This window comes from Podarcis melisellensis (assembly GCF_964234715.1).
Source record: "Podarcis melisellensis genome assembly, chromosome: 8".
Classification (NCBI taxonomy): Eukaryota; Metazoa; Chordata; class Lepidosauria; order Squamata; family Lacertidae; genus Podarcis; species Podarcis melisellensis.
Genome location: NC_138540.1, coordinates 63,838,699 through 63,859,534, shown reverse-complemented (window position 1 = coordinate 63,859,534; position 20,836 = coordinate 63,838,699). Strand labels below are relative to the sequence as shown.

At 42.9% G+C, this 20,836-nt stretch overlaps 1 protein-coding gene across 2 annotated transcripts in view; it reads left to right on the top strand.

Annotated features, from left to right (window-relative positions):
- The window catches only part of RUNX3 (RUNX family transcription factor 3), a 152,840-nt gene that overhangs the window by 112,862 nt on the left and 19,142 nt on the right, over nucleotides 1–20,836 (top strand). For both annotated transcript variants that reach the window (XM_081921503.1, XM_081921504.1), the window contains one exon: nucleotides 15,956–16,120. In XM_081921503.1, the coding sequence (XP_081777629.1) occupies nucleotides 15,956–16,120 (165 nt within the window). The remainder of the gene's footprint in view (nucleotides 1–15,955; nucleotides 16,121–20,836) is intronic.

Sequence of the window (20,836 nt, the reverse complement as noted above, 5' to 3'; positions counted from 1 at the left end):
AAGTGGGAAAAATAGGTAAATGGAGACTTTCTAGTTTCAAGACCAGTCCTACCATTAGGCAGAATGAGGCACATGGAATGTGAGGGGATGCCTATTTATTTGGAGGTTTACAAAAGGGAGAGCAGGAGGGACCTTGAAGTTGCCCATCCATAGCTGGACAGCAGACAGATGGCATACGCAGGTCACCTGTAGACTAGCACCCACTGTGGTGAGGTAGATTATATTTCTCTTTAAATTATGGTAATAATTTATAATTTTGCATTTATCCATATAAAGTAACATATGCCGATTTTGTGCATATCTGTGGCCTCTTTTGAGGCAATGTGTAAGTAGCCATCCTGATCTTCCCTCCTCAGGCTACAGTGCCGAGGATCGTGAGGGAAGGCGTTACAATTAACATGTTATAAAACTGACATAAGTTTATTGAGTAGTTCTAGAACAGGCTTCCTCAACTTCGGCCCTCCAGATGTTTTTGGCCTACAACTCCCATGACCCCTAGCTAGCAGGACCAGTGGTCAGGGATGATAGGAATTGTAGTCTCAAAACATCTGGAGGGCCAAGGTTGAAGAAGCCTGTTTTAGAATATACATTTTCCAGGAGATTATCTCCTGAAGTCACTTTGCAGGCAACAATACCTGGCAGTTGACTCTGGGTGTTGGCAGTGGACCCAACAGCTTCCCAAGGATGCTGGTGCCAGCCCTGTACCAGCAGCCAACATGAAGCAAGGTAAACCTGGCCAGGGCAGAGACAAACCAATAAGAAAGCAAGACAGGAAGGAGTAACCCAGGTAACTTAGCAACCTTAAAAATGGTTGCCAGAGAGGAGGTGTGGCTATTGTCAGTCAGAGGATAGGCAGGCCTAGTTCCTGGGACACCAATGCCCCAAGGGGTGGGGTGGGGGGCTGTGATAAGATAGCAAGCAAAACCAGTCAGGCAAGTTGGAAACCCGCCAGAATCATCGATTCTTCAAGATAGTTTTGGCTTAAATAAAAGCAATTAAGAGCAGCACGTGCCCTGGTTAAAATTATATTTACAAAAAGAAAAACAAGGAGAGCAGAAGTCTCTGTGATCTTGCCAAGTTGTGAGGAGAACGGTATTACTATAGTTTCTGGTCCACTGCAAAAGTATGAGAGCTGATACCACATGACAGCAAAATCCCTGCCCTACCAAGCCATGGACTTGCCTAACACCAGCAGTGGGTAGCTTTGAACCATTTAAAATCTCCCACAATGCCCTGGCTGAGGCTACTTCAGGTAGGAAATGTAAAGTGATGGTTTATAACCATCCACAACTTGGCATGTTTGTGTGTGTGGCAAATTGATTATTTTTCCCAATCTACTCATTTATATTCAGCCATTTGTCAGGGCTGTCTCCTTCATCCAGACATTTGATCATCCAGACGCCTGGGCCATGGGCCCTGTCACCATGTGTACAGTGAAGCTTGCTCCATACTTATGAGTCTAGGCACACAACTTTGATTGAGCAGGAGTTCCAGACGCCCACAAAAACCGTAAGTGTGAATGTCAGCCCCGTCCCACGTTCTGTTCAGGTTTCTACTATTCAGTATTCAGATCTCTCTCCCTTGTCAGGGTGAGATAGCAACTCTCTTATCAGCAGCACTTTTTATGAAGGATGTAAACCTGCGTGTTTTGGCAGCATCCCAACAAGCCACCCAGCAGTTGCTGGCTGTTCTCAGATCCTGCCAGGAAACCTGGAAGGGTGTCATCACACCACTAGAAAATATTCTGAGTTAATAGCTCTGCCTCTTTCCCCTCCACCCTTGAAATCCATAGGTCTTACTTGTGGCCCCTTAAAAACTAGCCAATTCATGATGGCATAAACCAGAGGGGGGCTCATTATACCTGCCGTGTCTCCCACTTGGCCTGTGGTGTGGTTGTGCCCAAACCACGCTCGCCATCCATCACCTGACATCAGATGCGGTAGCAGTAAACCCACTCTAAATGTGTTCCTTATTCTCCATTTCCACCTGCTAGTACATTTCAGTGTAGGGTTTACTCTTATTATTAAAAAGTGGAATCTTTTTGTGTTGTTCTGTGCTGACAGAAAAAGGCACCAAATTCAAAAAAGGGGTTTTAATGTTCAGCAAACCTATATGACCTATATGGTCACTCTCCTCAAAACTGGGCAGCCTGAGACTTAGCACAGGCCTCTTGAGCCTCACCCGAGTGCCCTGGGAGGTTTGAGGAAGGCTTTGAAGGAAGAAAAAGTGACGGCAGGTGGAGACAGGTGAGGTCCTTTCAGGTACAGGAGCATCCTCAGAGATATCTGTACAGAAACACCTACCAGGCAGGGCTGGCCTTACCATGAAGCAACATGAAGCTGTTGCTTTAGGCAGCTGATTTCAGAGAGGGCCTTTCTATTTTTGGCTTTCAACTCCCTGGGTCCCTTCAAATTAAAGAAACAACAACAACCCAACCTCTTTAAAACAGGACACCTGAGTTTGTATTTATTCAACATTAGTCCTATGCTGAGTAGACTCATCGAAATTAATGCTCATACCTAACTTCGGTTGATTAATTTTAGTGGGTCTACTCTTGAGTATATCTTCATTGGATACAACCCACAGATGCCCTAACTGACAGATAGCAAACTCACAGCAATGCACTGGCATTGCACTGGGATTGGCACATTTTTCCATTTTTGTTTCAGTTTCTTATCCCCCCCCCCCCCCCGAATTCAGAGCATATCCACAGCACATATAGTGTACGCATTTTTGTGTGCATTACGTGGCTGGATGCCCGTGTTTCACTTCACGTATCGTTTTGGAAATTGTGCAATGAGTAGGTTTGCCTTCAAATGTGAACTGAAATGAATTTCTCCCCCATCCATACGCATAAGGGCTAGAAACTTCTTTTAAAGAAGGTTTGGGTTCTCAGGAATTTCATATGCTTTTGTGGTTGCAGTGGACACACATGCAGAAAGAGCCCCGAGAACAGAGACCAGCAGTACTGCTATTAGTAACAACAATAGGCTGCACAGGATCATTCCGTTGGCCAGTTTAATATTATTTTTCGAGCCTTAACGGCTTCAGCTTCTGGAACACTCATGAAATATCTGGCTTAATAAAACATAGGGCCTGGCTGTTTCCTTGCTAGCTTGGGAATTTTTTTCCTCCCTCCAGAAAAAAACAATTATCAAGTCTGGCCAAAATTCTGACTCCTTGGTAATTACTAGTAACAAAGTGCAGCTCTTTAGGGCTTTCTTAATATTGTGTTATTTTTAAAAAGAAAGGGGGGAGTGAAGGGGGGACGGGGGAGAAGCATGTTTCAATTACCTCAAAGAAATATGATTACATGAGGGTCAAACAATTAAGCTAAATGGTTCATGTGTTGGTTCATTACTTTCCCCATCCATAAACTCGGAGGGCAGATTGCCAGGAGTCTCAAAGTAACTGAAAAGCAGGGGAGACAGAGGACGTTCCTCCCCCTACTTGCTTCTCCCAACATAACCCTGTTCACAGCCTCTGGTGCTTTACTGCAGTTATGGCATGCCTAGGCTAGGGAAATGAGCTCTGCTTTAACTACATCCAGGCCCCAGTCTGAACACACAAGCAGAGCTAAGGGCTCCTGCCCACCTTACCTTTTGTCTAGGCACATTTTTGTGCTACAACAAAGACAGACCCCAAAACAGTCCCATTTTGACACATGATTTCAAAGCTATAAAAATTGTGATGGGCAGATCACACTTCGGGTAAGTCCAAATCCCCCTTCCCTGCTTTAAAACCTCAAAGAACATAAGAAGGGCCTGTCTGCTGGATGAGGCCAATGGCCCATCAAGTCCATCAGCTTGTTCTCTCAGTGGCCAATCAGATGCTTGTGTGAAACCTGCAAGCAGGAGCTAAACGCAACAGCACCTCTCACCACTTGCAAGACTCGGCAACTGGTATTCCAAGAAGGACAGCTCAGTTGGTTAGAGCATGGTGCCGACAGCGCCAAGGCTGGTACTTCCACCCCCGTATGGGAGAGCTGCATATTCCTGCATTGCAGGGGGTTGGACTAGATGATCCTCAGGGTACTTCCAACTCTACAATTCGATGATTCTATGAAATACTGCCTCTGACAGTGGAGCTATTATATCCCTGTTCCATAATCACTTTGTATCCGACTAAAAAAAAATCCCAAACATAAGGAAGGTGCTCTGATAATTCCAGTTACTCTTTTCTGTAATGCTGTGATGTCCTTTTTGAGATGAAGCAACCAATATTATTGACACTGTAAGTGTGACCGGCAGCAAAACTTTGGAGTGTCAAGGATCCTGTTCAGGGTTCCAGCCAGCCAGCCATGCCCTCTTCCAGGATCTTCCATTCCGTACTCTGTCTCCCTGCCTTCACCTCAATTGCTTGTGGCTTTTTCTTTCTCAACATCCAGCCAACATTCTGTGCCCATTGAGCCTAATCAATCCTCACTGAGCTGTTTTGGGGGTCGGGGTCTGTCTTAGCAATTCCCCAGCCCCATTGTTTTTTGTGCTTCTGTAAACCATGGGGTGAACTTCTGTTCCTTGCAAATATGAAAAAAAAAGTCCATCCATTTTGCCGTTGCCGCCGTGCAATTTCCAGAATGCAATCACATTTTGAAGTTAGAGCTTTGAATAAGGCAGCGCTGGCATTTCAGCTGTGCCTTGGTGTTATTTTCATTCCCCTCCAGAAATTACAGAGTTCTTTTTATCTTGTGCACAGTCAGGACAGAGAGAGGGATGATGAAGACTTCTGTGGGTGGGGGGAAGGAAGCTGAACCTTAAGCAGAGCTACTAAGAACCAAAATACATGACCCTATTTCGTTGGAAAGTAGTTTGGCGTGTGTGGGGTATATGTGTGTGTCTAGCCCTGCCCATTTTTCGTTCTAGCCACACGCATTGTAGAATGCAGCCTTGACAGCTTTCCACTGGTGTAACATGGCAGAGGGGACAGGGAATTGTAAACAATGGGTTTAAAATAACAAAGATACACAAGAGTCTCTTGACAATTCAACGAGAACTTAAATGTATGCAAAATAAGCACAGTGACCATTCAGTATGGCAGTTAGTTTGGAGGTGATACAAATCAACTTGCTTAGCATAGTAGTGGGACTGGTAGCCATTGTCTCTAGTTAAACTCAGTTAATAGGTTCAAACTTTCTAATTAGTTCTTATTCACCTAGTCCTCCTTTGGATCTCTTCTTTAGAAGAATGGCAACTTGGCAGTGTGTTTGATCTGCTCATGGCTCATGGCGAGAGAGAGAATACAAATCTTTCCCTTGCTTATGTGAACTAAAAGAAAGATCACTGGTATTTCCAGTGAGATACACTACACAGGAGGATTTGATTCCCTCTCAGGATGTCTTTGGGAGTATCAATGGATAGATATGAAGACCAGGAGGAGGAAATATGTATGCAGAACAGAATGTGAAGGGAGAGAACTGAAAAAGCAGAACCATTAATACTTGTTGAAATGAGCTGGACCCCTAGGGCAAATGGGGCACTGCCTCACCAACCTCAATCAGCTGGAGGAGGAGGGTCCTGCTTCTGAGCTTCCCATGGGCACCTGCTTGGTCACTGTGAGAACAGGATGCTGGGATAAATTACTCTTCAGCCTAATCCAGTAGGCTTCTCTGATGTTCTCTGGAGTTTTTCACTGACACTTTTTGACTTCTGTTTACTGCTGGCTGCTTTGCAGCTGTTTTGTTGTCATTCGTATTCTTGTTTTATGGCTGCTGTTTTTAATGTGGGATTTTTATTTTTGGTGCTGGGATTGTCTTGCTTTATTGTGTTAATCATTGCTTTAGTCACTGTAATTAGCTGCCTTAAGCGCCTTGCATTGAGAGGCGGGACATAAATAAGTTAAATTGAGCGTGCCTGATGACTGGAAGTTTAAGGAATGGCTCATACAGGGGCCCAGCTGGCCACCTCCTCCTTTGAAGGTGAGATGTTTTGCTGGACCTTCATGCCAGGTGTTCTTGACTGATGCACTCATCCAGAAGTGTCTGCCTCAACAGTGGTTCATTTGAAGGGGGCAAGGCCAGAGCAGTGAGTAATCCAGAGTCACAAGAAGCAGCCTTTTGGGGATGGATCACCTGGGCTCACAGAAGCCTTCTGTTCTTGCATTCTTGCAGCACACTTGTTATCTACTCAAGGAGCACTGATGTGTCACAGAATGTGGCATGAGAATAGGAAGCTGTTTAGTGCCAAGTCAGGCTATTTGTCCCTGTGTAGCCCCAAGGGTGGGGAATCTTTTCTCCAGCCAAGTAATATGTGCAAACATGCATGTATATGTAACATGCACACAAAAATGCATTTATTAGTGAAAAGGACAATAAAACTATATTATATTAGGGGAAATGGGTTGCAAAAATATAAATGTTTGACAGAATTGCATCCAAAAATGTGTATATTAGGAGAAAGTAACACTGGAATGCAGACTGATATGCAAATGTGGAGAACTAAAGCTAAGGCTGGAAAAATTGGAAACTGAAATTGACAGATTTGCCAATCCTCCCACTCCCAAGTACGTGTTCTTCAGATTGCGGCCTTATGGTAAGACAGGCTCAGCCACAGAAGAGACTGCCTGGGAGTCATTGTGGGTGCTGAGGTGTGATTGACAGTAGTCAAAAAATATTTAAAGCTGGCATCAGTTTCCTTTCACATGCTTTTTTACCCTCCTTGTGGTTTCCCCCTTCTTTAAAGGTAGGGCTGCTTATTAAAATGTGGGGTTTTTTTCATTTATTAATCATCTACATTGGAATAAATTTGTACTTTACGAAACCTGCAACATAAGTACACTTGTTTAAATTGTAAGGTAGTATTAGATCAGTCGCAGCTTAATGAGCAAAAGTAACCACACGTTGTTAGAACATGTTTAATTTTTCTCATCTGATCCTTACTACTGTGGCGTGGCAGAACAAAACAACTTTAAAGAAAAAGAAAAACCTACACAATTCACAGTTGAGCAGTACTTTTATTAGGACAAACTAAAATGCCGCAAAATGATGAGTTTTCAGGTCCTCCAGAATTCTTCATTAAGTAGACTGCTGTTGTTTTTTCTTATGGATCAACCTTTGCTTTAAAAAACAAAATAAAGGCTATGTACACATCAGCAGCTTTAAACACCATGAGGTTGCTTTTCCCCACTGAGTTTCAAATGGTTTTCTTACATTGTTGTACGGACCAGCAAGAGGGCAAGAACCTGCCCATGCCAAACTCCAATTCACACATGTGCTGTCTGTCATCTGCTCATGTGCAACAGCTGCCTGAAATGTACACACCTCAGTGTAACCATGGCTTCCATTTTCAAATCACATGGAAGGTGGTTTGAGGGAAAGGACACAAGTCAGGAATATTTCTTAAGAAGCTACAGGATACAGATGGATTGTGGCTAACATTGTTTGGCTTCAAACACCAGTGATGGGAGAGCAGCAGAGCTGGAATAAACGGTAAATTAAGCAATTGATTTTTGGGGGGGATGGGGGGAGGAGAGAATAGCCCATCCTCTTTATTTATGCAGCATCCCTCCATTGCTCAGTTAGGAAACTGCTTTATACTGAGTTGGGCCCATCGGCCACTAGCTGAGTTTTGTTTGCACTAGGTGTTAACTAAGGATTGAGCCCAGTATTTTCAGTTTTGATGCATGTCTAGGGGCTTGGGATTTGTTCCCAGTCCTACCTAGGAACCTACGGGGTGCAACGAGGAGTAATAGGCTTATGTGCACTCCGGCGCCACGCGTGATAACTTGGAATGCAATCCCTGTGCAAATTGGGGGTTGCCTGTACACAACAAGAAAATGGACTACCTAGAAATCACAAAGTAAAATGGCAGCAGTGATGATCGCTGGGAGGAAGGGTGTGTGCAAGAATACAATTAAAAAGTCACATTGCTGGTGAGATTTAAAGTGCATCAGTGAATAAAAAGTATAGTGCCCTTGTACCTTAACCAGCAATATCAAAAGCAACAGGATGGCCACCGTGTTGCTTTTGATATTGCTGACTCATATTTTGCAACACAGGGGTTGGTTTGTTTACTCATTCTTGTACCTTAACCAGCAGTTTGACCTACAAAAGACAAGAAGTGAGCACTGTTTGACACTTGAGATGTGTGTTTTTGGAGCCCACTCTATTCCTGTTGTTGTAATTTATTTAATTTTTAATTAACCCACCCTGGGAACTGCTGGTGAAGGTGTGTAACAACAACAACAACAACTGCTGCTTGGATTTCACTTTAAGGCACAGTTACAGTAGTCATTTGAAAAGTTGCCATCAATGTAGCAACTAAAGCTTTAGTTGATTAATATTTTTGCTTGTTTGCTGGACTGGTTAAATGTTGTAGATCCTGATTTGGGGTATGTATAATTTCAGAATGGATTGTGGTTAATAATGGGCCATAATTATTAATAATAGTAATGGTCAATAATACATTTATTTCTGCTAAATAACGCTGATCTGATAATCAGGTCAAAGCAACAGACTCCTCTAGATTACCCTCTTTATTGAACATCCATCCTGATTTGCTCACAAAAAGCTAACACAGGGGTTAGACTATGACCCAGACTTTTTTGAGTTTTTGCTCTGCTTTGTTTAAAGTGCAGTTACGAGACAATCAGCACTGGTTCTGATTTGCTTGTGGGGTGGATATATGGCTTACCATTAATCATTTGTTCTTCTCTCACTTTTCAATAAATTTCTCTGTTACTTTTTTAACTTCAAAAGCCTTTTTAAAAAGTAGATTTATTGAGCCAGGGCGACAGAGTGCTTTAATCCACTTTAATTGCACAAGCCTAATTTTCTGGAAAGCATTTGAATCCCACTTGTGACTTTGGACTTGTGGAATAATTGTTCTACATGCCTATCACCTCACTTAATCCCATACTGAATCCCACCGTGCAGGGAACAAATAACCAATCCATAGAATGCGCTCCTAGCATGTCAAAGTAAGGCCCGGAGCAGACCAGTGCAAATTTAGAAACCTCCCTAGCAACATCCACAATCCTTTGCAAGGTCCCCTTGCCATGAGGATCATCTCTGGACTGAGCCCAATATTTCTAATTGCCATTATTTTTATGAATTTGATATCTCACAGGGGTTGTATTCTGTCTTATAGTGCCACCTACAGGCTCCCTGCCTTTCTGCTTCTCAAGTCGATTGCTATTGGGGGGTCTCTGAACAATAAGATCCAGGTTGCCATGTTTTGAGCCTGGGCAGTCTTACGTTGTTTTTCAGACCTTAAAAAAAGGGCTTCCGTTGCTTTCTACATTGGTGAGCAGCCCAAAATAGATAATGCTACAGATTGGGAGGTGCCTGTTTTCAAATGGTTTTTTTCCAGCTATGTATGCATAGAGCAACACCCATATGCAGGTCTGCATCACTGTAGGCGATAGCCTTGTGGCCGTTTTGGCACACTGGCATGCTTAATTACCACCCCAGTAAAAACTTCATCAGCCAGTTTTCTGTAGGATGGTCAGGTGCAAAGGAGGACAGGGCTCCCTGCACCTTTTATAACAGTTCAGGAAAGGAAATTTCATCAGGCATAGCTTGCATGCAGCTTCCTATACATCTCTTTCCCTGTTTACTGTCTCCCAGTTTCTCAGCTTTTAACCTGGAGCCCACTTGGCACACGTAGGACTGCCCAGAAGCAAATGCTTTGACTGACGCTGTGTGGAAATGTTTCTAGGAATGATTAGGTCACTAACGCATGCTTATGGAAATCTCAGTCAATTGGTTCCCTTGGTTTTAATCAAATGATCAATTCCCTCTGCTTACATTTGCGTTACGCGTATCTGCACTGAGCAATAGTTCTGAAGAAAGTAGCTTACTTTATGTTTGCTTTTAGATGGTGCATGCATATATCCCTAAAGGGAGTCTAAAGCCATTTCAGAGGGCAATGCTACCCAAACACTTAAAAAAAACCCTTATTTAATAGATTTATATCCCACTTTTCAACTAAGTCCCCAAAGTTGCTAACAACACCAAAGAAGCACATGCTCAGAATACGAAACAACCAGTCCTGCTACAGTAGGAGCCGGCATCAGCTGCTGTTAGTTGGTTCTGTGGCTGCCAAGGAGGAGACAGGCCAGCTGGAGCTGGTCTTGAAGCTTCCCTTGCACTCTTCTTCCTTTCCCATTTAATGGTCAGATTCCAAGCTATAATTTCTCTAGTTTTAAATTTTGATACTGTACCATTGTTTAAATTAGCCTTCACCAACATGGTGCTCTCCAAATGTTTTGGACTTCAACTCCCATCAGCTGCATGCAGCCAGGATGGCCAGTGGTCAGGGATGATGGGAACTGTTGTCCAAAACAATAAAGTGTAGAAGTGTAAAACCATTAAGTCCAGATTCCAGAGTCTAAAATTACCTAATTGCATTACTTTTCCTGGCTCTGCTTCCTGATTTCTGAATCACCTCTGACATCTGCCTACTGCTTGTCCTTGACACTTTTTCATGGCTTGTTTACAGTAGTGACTGGGGATGGAGGAGAAATTTGATTTAGTATATATTTAAAGCCGCATCTATCCAATTTCCACTTTCCAAAACAATATGCAAACTGAAACACATTCATCTGATTTTTGCTATGCAGTTCTGCAACCAACCAGTGCTTATATAAGTGCACATATAAGAGGAAAGTGTGCATAAAAAGGAAGATATTCGTGAAAACAGCATACAAATATGCTTTAGAGGAAATTGCTTCCAAAAATGTATACATTATTTAAAACTGCATATAAAGCCGTGTTTATTGGGATAAATTTGTACTAAAATGTTAATGAATTTCCATGATGTTGTTGTTTAGTGGTTTAGTCGTGTCCGACTCTTCATGATCCCATGGACCAGAGCACGCCAGGAACTCCTGTCTTCCACTGCCTCCCGCAGTTTGGTCAGACTCATGTTTGTAGCTTCGAGAACACTGTCCAACCAACTCGTCCTCTGTCATCCCCTTCTCCTTGTGCCCTCCATCTTTCCCAACATCAGGGTCTTTTCCAGGGAGTCTTCTCTTCTCATGAGGTGGCCAAAGTATTGGAGCCTCAGCTTCACGATCTGTCCTTCCAGTGAGCACTCAGGGCTGATTTCCTTAAGAATGGATATGTTTGATCTTCTTGCAGTCCATGGGACTCTCAAGAGTCTCCTCCAGCACCATAATTCAAAAGCATAAATTATTCGGCGATCAGCCTTCTTTATGGTCCAGCTCTCACTTCCATACATCACTACTGGGAAAACCATGGCTTTAACTATACGGACCTTTGTTGGCAAGGTGATGTCTCTGCTTTTTAAAATGCCGTCAAGGTTTGCCATCGCCTTTCTCCCAAGAAGCAGGCGTCTTTTAATTTTGTGACTGCTGTCACCATCTGCAGTGATCATGGAGCCCAAGAAAGTAAAATCTCTCACTGCCTCAATTTCTTCCCCTTCTATTTGCCAGGAGGTGATGGGCCCATTATATATATATATATATTTTAATCCATTTGGTGCAAAACGTGGAGAACTGAAGATTGGAAAATACTGAGACAACTGAAATTGACAGGTCCTTCCATTCCTAGTGGGGATTTGCACATATTAAGGGGCTATCACAAATTAAATAGTATGGGAAGTAGTATCTTCCTGCCACCACACATAATTTCCGTCTAGTCTAATACAGATTTTCTGTTAATTCATTGTTAATGTACAATGATATGTGTTAATTCAGCAAGGCATTAAATGTTGAAAATGCATGTGTAAACTCGCCCAGAGTCCAGTTGCTCTCAGCTGAAACCATTAGCCAGTTGGGATGCCCACTAACCAGGAAAAAAATGGCTTGGCCTATGCTTTGTGCCATTAGAAGCTATGCTTGATGGGATAGATATAAATGATGTCATTGCATAGCCACAGATCAAGCTTCTGTTAAAGGTTTAGTTACAAGGGTTAGTTGAAAAGTTGGCCACTTCCTGCTTCCAGCTGCAGCAGCTGCAGAGAGCAAAGCAGGCTGCTCTCCCAGAATCATCCCAGGCGTGGCAGATGTAGCAGGGCAGGGAATCTTATCACTGTGTAAAATCAGGAGTAATCCACTGAAAACAACTGAAGTGAAAGAAGGACTCAGCCAAGGTACCGGAGTCTTGCCAGCTACATCAGATAGACCTGCAGATCAGCACATGCCACAAAGCTTTGTTTCAATATAGGCCCTTCCCATCCCTAATTTATTTGTGATTCTCCCGGTTGAGAACGAGTGTCTACGATTGCCACATCTGCAATGCATGATCACATCTTTGAAGAGGCAGCGTGGGGCTGTTGTTGATACATGCATGTCAAGTAATTAACATTACTCATTAATGCTTATCTCTCAGCAAATTCACCCCATGTACATCAGTATTCAAATAACCAATCAGGGCCATTTCCATTTAGTGAGCCACAAGTTCTCCGCTTCTAATAGCCGAATCTTCCTATCGGGAAAGTGTGACTTCCTCAGGGAAGGTTAACTGGCAGCCTGAAGGATGGATTTCTACCACCACTTCTCAAGCCAATAACTCTTCCCTGTGGCAAGCCTACACAATGTTAATCAAATCCTGTTGAGAAGTTTTGCTGACAGAAAAGAAAATTACTTTCCAAAAGTTACAGGCGATGAGAGGCTTCCATGCTGTAATGTTCCATCTCTGTTTTGTGGTTTTGTATGCGGTCTCTTGGGCAGGCATGAGGCTGCATTCACAACTCAGAGGTCTTTTTCTGCTAGAGGCGTGGCTACCTTATTATGGAACTTAACTAGCCATGAGGAAATCAGTTTGTGTAACAAAATATATTCCTATATTCCTATTTGAATAATAGAGCTTCACACCCCAGAATATGGAGGTTAACAGCCTCTGTTATAAAGGGAAACAACTTTAAGTGAAAATGCTTCCTTTTTCTTCTATTAATAGAAATTACTATTATTGTTAATATTTAATAATATAAGAAGGTAGCAATTTCCGTTCCGACTTCTATTATTCACAGTCAACACTGTTTGCATTCTGTTGCACTTCAGGTTCTACCAAATACTTTATTGTCTCCCTGTCCGCTTTTTAACGTAACATAACTATGTAATTTACATAACTTACATTTCATTTCAATGTAAGGGAAACATCAAAAGACATTAGTTATAATGTGTGGCCTTTTAAAAAAAAACCAGCAACAATATAGACGAACACCAATGGTATTCACCGAAATGATTCTTGGCCACAGATGAACATGTGAACTGCAGCAATTTCTACTCTATTTTCTGTTTTTGTTGGAATCATTAAATTATTGATTGCAGCTGGTTACCAGGCAGCAGACAGGGGTCCCTTTTCCTAATTTCTACAGGATGGTGTGGTATGTTGCAAAGCAAAACGCTGACGAAAGCTGCAGCCACCCACCATCTTTCCTTCTAGCTCCCTCTCTATCAATCCCAGCTTTTGCCCAACCTTCTCAGGTGCTGACGGCAGGTCTGATTGAAGGAGGGGAACCCTCCATTAGCGATAGAGCACACACATTGTGTGCAGAAGGTCTCAAGTTCAGTTCTTGGCAACTCCAAATGGGACTGGCTTGTCTGAAACACTAAAGAGTTCCTGCCAGGTAGTGTTGACAATACTGAACTCGATAGACAATTGTCTGACTTGGTATAAGACGGCTTCCTGTGTTCCTACAAACTAACCAGTATGACTATCACCATCATATCTAGTTTGATCCGTAGAGTTGGGATCAAATTGTGGGAGCTCTCCCATGACTTAAAAGAGGGGAAATTGAGTAAACATGGCACATCTCCTCACTCCAAACGACTGGACTTCAGCCAACACATCAAAAGAGAGAGGCAGAGAGACAGACTGAGGATAATGATGATTATTTTCTCTTCACAGTTGGCCCATTCATCAAGTGGCCAAAGACCCTTCTATCCCTCTTAATTGCTGAATATGCTTACCCACTTGCTGCTTTAGGGAGTTGGTGTAAATCTTTGGACAACATATACAAGCCAGTGACTGAGGGTGGGGCCTTGACACACTTTTTTCTTTGCTTCAAGGGCAGGAAAAGTCAATAGGGTCAGTATCTTAAGAAAGCAAGAGGAAACCAAAGGAATGGCTCAGTGTGACCAATGGCGTAAGAAACGTTCACATCAAGCATATCAGGGCCAGCCCAGGACATTTTGCTGCTTGAGGCAAAACAAAAAGTGGTTGGGGTCCCACTCCACTTCCCTTGCTGTGGCAACTGGAGGCAACGCAGGGAAGCCCAGGAATGCTGAAGGCAGAAGTAGAACAGGCCAGAGAGCAGTAAACAGTAGCAGCAGCAGCAGCCCTGCTCTTTCCAAGCGCTGACTGCGAGTGACAAACACTCTGCCACTTGAGTTATGAAGAACCTCTAGTCCAACAACATATGAAGATTCTCCATCCATAGTGTACTTCATATCTCTCCGCCCTCTAAAGTTGTTTGTCAGAAATTATGAAACTTCCCTAAAGCAGTTAAGGATGAATGAGCAACTGCTGACTGCAAAAGGTGAAGGAGGAAAAGGGAATCCAGGCCTTGTTGTCAGAGTGACAGGGATGCTCCACTGCCTAAGAAAGATAAATAAATAAATAAATAAATAAATAAATAAATAAATAAAGATAAATTTTGCCCATTTAAAATGGAAGCAAAGAATGTCAAACAGGCTATTATAAGGCGTGTGCATCACAGAAAGCAGCCGCCGCTTTGGGTTGGTTGGTTGGCTGACGGGTTGAACTTAAAAGACTTTGCCCTTCCACAAAGCGTCCAGGCGATTTTCGAAAAGAAAAAAATATATAAAGCAAAAAATGATAAAAGACACCAGCTGTAAAACTTAATGCTGACTGTGCTTGTATGTTGTATGATGGTTTCAACTTTGCATTGTTCTGGCTTTTATGAAAACACCACAACTGTCCTGGAGGTTTAAGAAAGCCAGTTCTTTTCTGCCCAATTGGCAACCCTACCCAGGGAGACCTATCATCTTCACTAAATGCAGGAATAGCCAATGTGGTGCCTTTCACATCATGTGAAATGCCCAGCTGCTCATAGCTTTTTTCATGTTCCTCCATTTCAAATAAGAGGTTTGCATCCAAATGCTGTGGATTTTTTTTTTGCTTTTATTTATTTATTACTGCAAAGCAAATGCTTCTCTTCATCAGAGCGGGGGTGGGGATTTGAACACAGAAAGAGCAGCTTTCAACCTCTCCTTTAAGGGATACGTTTCCAGCATTCCATGCTGCATTTTTCAGCATCTCCGCCTTGCGCCAAAACGCCCCAAACTACCAGCGTGCTTTTTATTACTGCCTGCAGTATCAGATTCACATCTATCCTTCCATATGGAAAACATTTCATGTGTTTGATGTAGTGATACAGATCTTCTTATTGGGCAAGCGGGCTGGGGACCCAACGTGTTCATTTCATGATGTCATGGTGTGCCAAATGCAAAATAGCATTCGTTTATAGTTCAATACATCCTTGTGGACACAAAGAGGGCAAATTCAGTAGCATGTTGTTTCTGGTTGCATTTTGTCCCCCCACCATGCTCTGAATTGATCACATCCTGGAGGCAGGGGGCAAAAAGGATAGTCATTATGCTGACTGCCGCCCAGAATATTCTAGCATGGCCATTGCCAACCTGGTGCCCTCCAGATGCTATGGATTGCAATTCCTTTCAGCCAGCTGGAGTTGTCATCCGAAATACCTGGAGGGCTCCCTGTTGGCAAAGACTGTTCTAGCATAAGCAACATATCTGTAAATATAAACTGGATAAACTGAGACCTGCAACAAAATGTCCATCTTCCTTATAAGGAATGGGAAACCTGCAGCCCTCCCGATGTTGTTGGGACTCCAACTCCCATCAGCCACAATCAGCATGGTCAGTGATCAGGGATTGTGGCAGCTGTAGTCCAGCAATATCTTGAGAGCCACAGGCTCCCCATCTCTAGTCTAGACTCATCTTTCACGGGCCTCCTGGCCCCAATTGATTCTGTACTGAATGTACTTGTTGGCTTTCCTTGCTGTTCCAGGGCATCGACAGAAGCTTGAAGAGCAAACCAAAACCTATGGGGATCGTTTTGGGGAGCTGGAGAGGTTGCGGCACCCAATGAGGATCACTCCCACCACCCCCAACCCCCGAGGATCTTTGACTGCTCCTGGACACTTTGGGACACAAGCACAGAGTCAGATCCAAGGTAAACAGATTTGGTTCCTTTGTAGGCTCAGGTCTCTCTGCAAATGGTCCTCCTGGTGCAATAAGTGGAGCTGTATACGGGTTTGGATTTTTTAGTTTGGCTAAGGCACACAGCAGCATGCATATGCAAAGTTCAAGGTTGGTGTACAAAGTCCTATATAATTTGGGACAAAGATGCCTACTACTACTACTACTACTACTACTACTTGTTAGTCACTAGGGCAACCCAAAGCGACTTACAACCAAACAAGCAGAAGGTCATCTCCCAACTGATTACTGTATTCTGCAGGAGAAGTCTCCTGCAGATACCACCTCATCAGGAGGTCTGTTCCATACAATGCAGAAACCAGGCCTTTAGTGTGGTGGCACCTACCCTTTGGAGTTCTCTCCTGCTAATGTACCAGAGAGGTGCTGTCTCTGTCGTCTCTTTTTATGTGGAGGTTTATTATTATTACTATTATTATTATTATTATTATCTGTATCTGTATTGGATTTGAAGTTGTTTTTATATATGTCAACATAGTTTTATATATGTTTTTATTGCTGATTGTTAAATTGCTTTTCATTGTTAAATCATTTTGAGGTGTTTCATAGGAAGCAATTCATAAATGAAAAAATAGCAATAATAAGTAGGGTGTGCCTTGGCTGGCTGGCTTGAATCATCTGGTGGTGTTTACTAGCCCAGTTCTGCTGCATTTGCTCTCTTCACTTCACTATAGTACTTTGTAGGCTGGATCCCAAGTCTTTCTATTGAGGTGAAAGGGGTGAATGTGTATTACTCCAACTGTCCTTTTTCTCAGTCTTACTCCCTATTTTTCAGGAAGTTCATGAGTGACTACCACTATTTTGCCTTGTATTCTAGGATGCCTGTTTTAAAAAGCACGTGTGAATGTGCATATATCTGGTGCACAATGAACTTTTCCTCCCTTCCCCTGCCAACCAACCACTGTCTGCTCCAAAACCAAATATTGCTGAACCATTGCAACTATTCCATATTAAGATCAGCCATATGTTTTGTGAGATTAACTGATGTAACTGATTATATGTTGTGTTCAACATTATTGGGGTTAAAATTAAAGGAACAGTATGAACCGATCGCCTAGATATCTGCAGATGAAGGGTGGTATACAAATTTAATAAATAATAAGAATAAGAATAATAAACAATGCAAATCACATCAGTAGCTACTATAGAACAGACTGATGCAGAACAAATGACTACATGCTGTACGATGTAAAGTCAATGGATAATTTTTAACATTTAGCATTTGTAACTTGCAACACTGGGCAGTTGTGGTTGTCCTAGCCGATGGTGCCCTGAGAAGCTCCCCAGACTAGGCACTTCTCTGTCCCCTTTCTACATTTCCTAGAGTGCCTAAAGCAGCCTCCAACTGTTTTGCGACTACAATTCCCATCATCCCTGGTCCTGTTAGCTAGGGATGATGGGAGTTGTAGTCCCAAAACAGTTGGAGGGCCGAGTTTGGGGATGCTACATCAGGCATCATGGGGCAGTGTGAGAAATTTTAAATGCCAACACTCATTGCGGCAGCGAACAGTTGGGATACCACTTATATTTCACACAGTGCAGTGGAGTGACTCAGCTTTGGGCAATCTGGGAAATTTGAAATGACTTACCACTCTTGCTTTGGCCAGGTATAGGCAAAAAAACATAAGGGTGGGGTAATAGGTGCCAGTACTCACCATGAAGTTGTTATAGTAAGCACCACACCTTTTAACGACAAAAGAGAGAGGTGCCGTTACTGTGTACCCTTGGGGGGGGGGGGTCAGATTCATGAAAGCCAGAATGTTGTAGATGTTAGCATTTTTATGCGATAATAAGTTACAACTTTCTAAAGCCACACTCGAGGTGATATACAGCATCTTAAAAACCCTAAAACAGTTGAAGACACCAGTGTTGGTCATGGTTTGGAGAGACCACATAGTTTTCCTGGGTGGCCTTGAGTACGGTAGTCTCTTAGTCTAAGCACTTACTAACCTTGAATAGGTTTTGCAAGGATTAAAAAGAGTAGAGCCCTGTTTCAGCCACCCCATAGTTCATTGAAGGAAAGGTCAGGTACAAACAGAGAGAAACCAATATGATAGTCTTGCTTCTGCACCACCACCCCCGAGCCCTCATACTATTCAATAGCAACCACACAAACACCATACACACAATAACTTCCTCTATTTCTTATGCTCAGACCAGAGTACTCATGATGTTTTGTTTTTGTTTTTTGCAAAAATGGTACCATTCGTGCGCAAGGTGGGTGTATCAGCAGGCTTGATCAAGCCTAGAGGTTTGCAGTCAGCCCCAAAAGAAATATGGGGGGGGGAGACAAAGGACTTCTCCCCCCCAAACACACTTAAATAATGCTAAAAAGCAACTATGCATGCATGCAGCAGGTGCCTGACACACCTGGATCTATTGCCATTGAACAAAATTGGCTCCAGGGCTTGTTTGGAAGGCTTCCAAAAGTAGTTCCTGACTGAATGTGGTGCAAGATAGAGAGGGATGGAGTGGAGGAAGCTTAGAGGACGAGGAAGGGACTAGCTTGTGAAGGCAAACGGTTGGATGACTGGCAGCTAGCCCAGTCCACACCTTCAAAGCTCCCTCTTCTCAGGTGGGGATGCTCTCCTACTCTGGGCAGCTTCATCCCTGAGAAGGAAGAGCTTTAAAGGCTCCCAGGACGCACACAGAATGTTTTGTTGCAGGGCCTTACTTGTTTTTCTTTAACCACAACTGACTCAGCCTTAAAAGGCGAACACAATACTCTGGCGCATGCAGGTCAGGCAGTTGCCTCCTAGCGCTCATCACCAGAATAATGTCTAGGGTAGGGCAAAGCCAACATTTCTCACAGAATAATTTTCTGGCTCTTGTTTTGTTTTGTTTTAGCTCTTTCTTAACTGCTAGAGAATTTTAGTCCTCCCTCTGGGAAATAATCAGCAAAATGGCCTCCTCCAAGTTTCCCTGGCTGCGAATTTTTAACACAGCCATCAATCCGGTTTAAATATTGTTTACTATTATTTTAATATTGGTCACATCCACACCACACAGCTTCCCACAGAGAATCCTGGGAGCTGTTAAAATGGTATAAATGTGCTTTAACTGAATGGTGTGGATGTGACCATTGATAAAGGAGATTATGGGCTTGGCCCTTCTGGTCCCCTCTCACTTCCGTCATCCACCAACATGAACTAACAATAGAGTTCCATCTTGACAGCAATTGAGCTGCAATTTCTCAGAAAAGAATTTCATCATATCTCCCGCAAGAATATTCAGCAAAATGTGCCCACACATTTATCTCCCTGCCAACAAACAGTGTGGAGAATTTTCATTTCTCCTCAGCTTTTGTCTAGGAAGGTATCAGTCACATCTAAATCATTCTTTCAAAGCACATTTATACCACATTAGCAGTTAAGGCTTCCCCCAAATAATCCTGTGAACTGTAGTTTACCCCTCCCATAATCCTGTTTAACACCTGATCCGACTGTGAATGGTTCACTTTGAGAGCCATTGTTATCTGCAATTGTTGCTGTCATATGATCATGGAGGAGCTGAAGGATGTTCATAAATTTATCTGGGCAGTCAATTTTCAGAAGGACAGTCCACAGGGCGTTATGATTTACAGTGTTGAAGGCTTTAGTCAGGTCAATAAGCGCCATATACATTTTTCTTGAAGCTGTTGAGTGGTGAAAATTATGTCCACTGTCCCCCTAGAAGGGATTCATGGAGCATTTTGGGATTCAGGAAGGGTAGCCTTGGATATTGTTAGGAGACGGTTTGCAAAGATCCCTGCAATAATTTTGCCATCCGCAGAGATGTATTGATAGGTTCCGCAATCCATTCTATCACCTTTTTTAAAAGAGATTGATAATTTTGGCATCCCTAAAGTCTGCTGGGATCTCCTTTCTCCTCCAGAAATTTTCGATGAGCTTGTGAAGCTGGTGCGTAAGTTCAATTCCACCCACTTGGAAGACTTCAGCAGGTATCCCATCAGGTCCACTGGCTTTGTTGTTTTTCATTTGATTATTGGTGTACGCAATTCTCCTAGATCTGGAGATACTGCAAGCTCATCTCTAATTTGTTTTTGTGGAATATGTGAGAGGACCTCAGCAGCTATGAGTGAGTTGTGGTTAAGGAGATGCTGGTAATGTTCTTTCCAGCGCAATGCAATAGCTTCTTTATCTTTTAGAAGTGTGGTACAATCTGTTAAGTGTAGGGGGCATATGCCATGATTTATTGCCCCATAGATAGTCTTTGTGGCTTTAAAGAAACACTGCACATCATGAGTGTTGGTTAAGTCCTGGATCGCTTGAGGTTTTTCTCCCCACCAGGTGTTCTTTAGTTCTCTGGTTCTTCTTTGAATCTCAACCTTAGCACTGGCATAGGTTTTTTCTTTCTTAGTGGCACAGTTTCTATCTCTTTGTCAGAGCTGAAAGGCCTTCCTTTTCTTGTCAATAATGTGTTCAATCTCACTGTCATTCTCATCAAACCAGTCTTGGTGTTTCTTGGTTTGGTATCCAATAGTTTGTTCACAAGCTACAATAATGGATGTTTTAAGCTTCCTCTAGTGTTCCTCAATGTTATCAGGGAACTCTGAAAACAGATGGTCCTTAAGAGTCTTGAGTCAGAATGACTGAATCTGTATCCACTGGCCATGTGCCAGTTCAAGACTAGGGGCTTCCAGATTTCACGGTCCTGGGTTTGGGATGGGTTT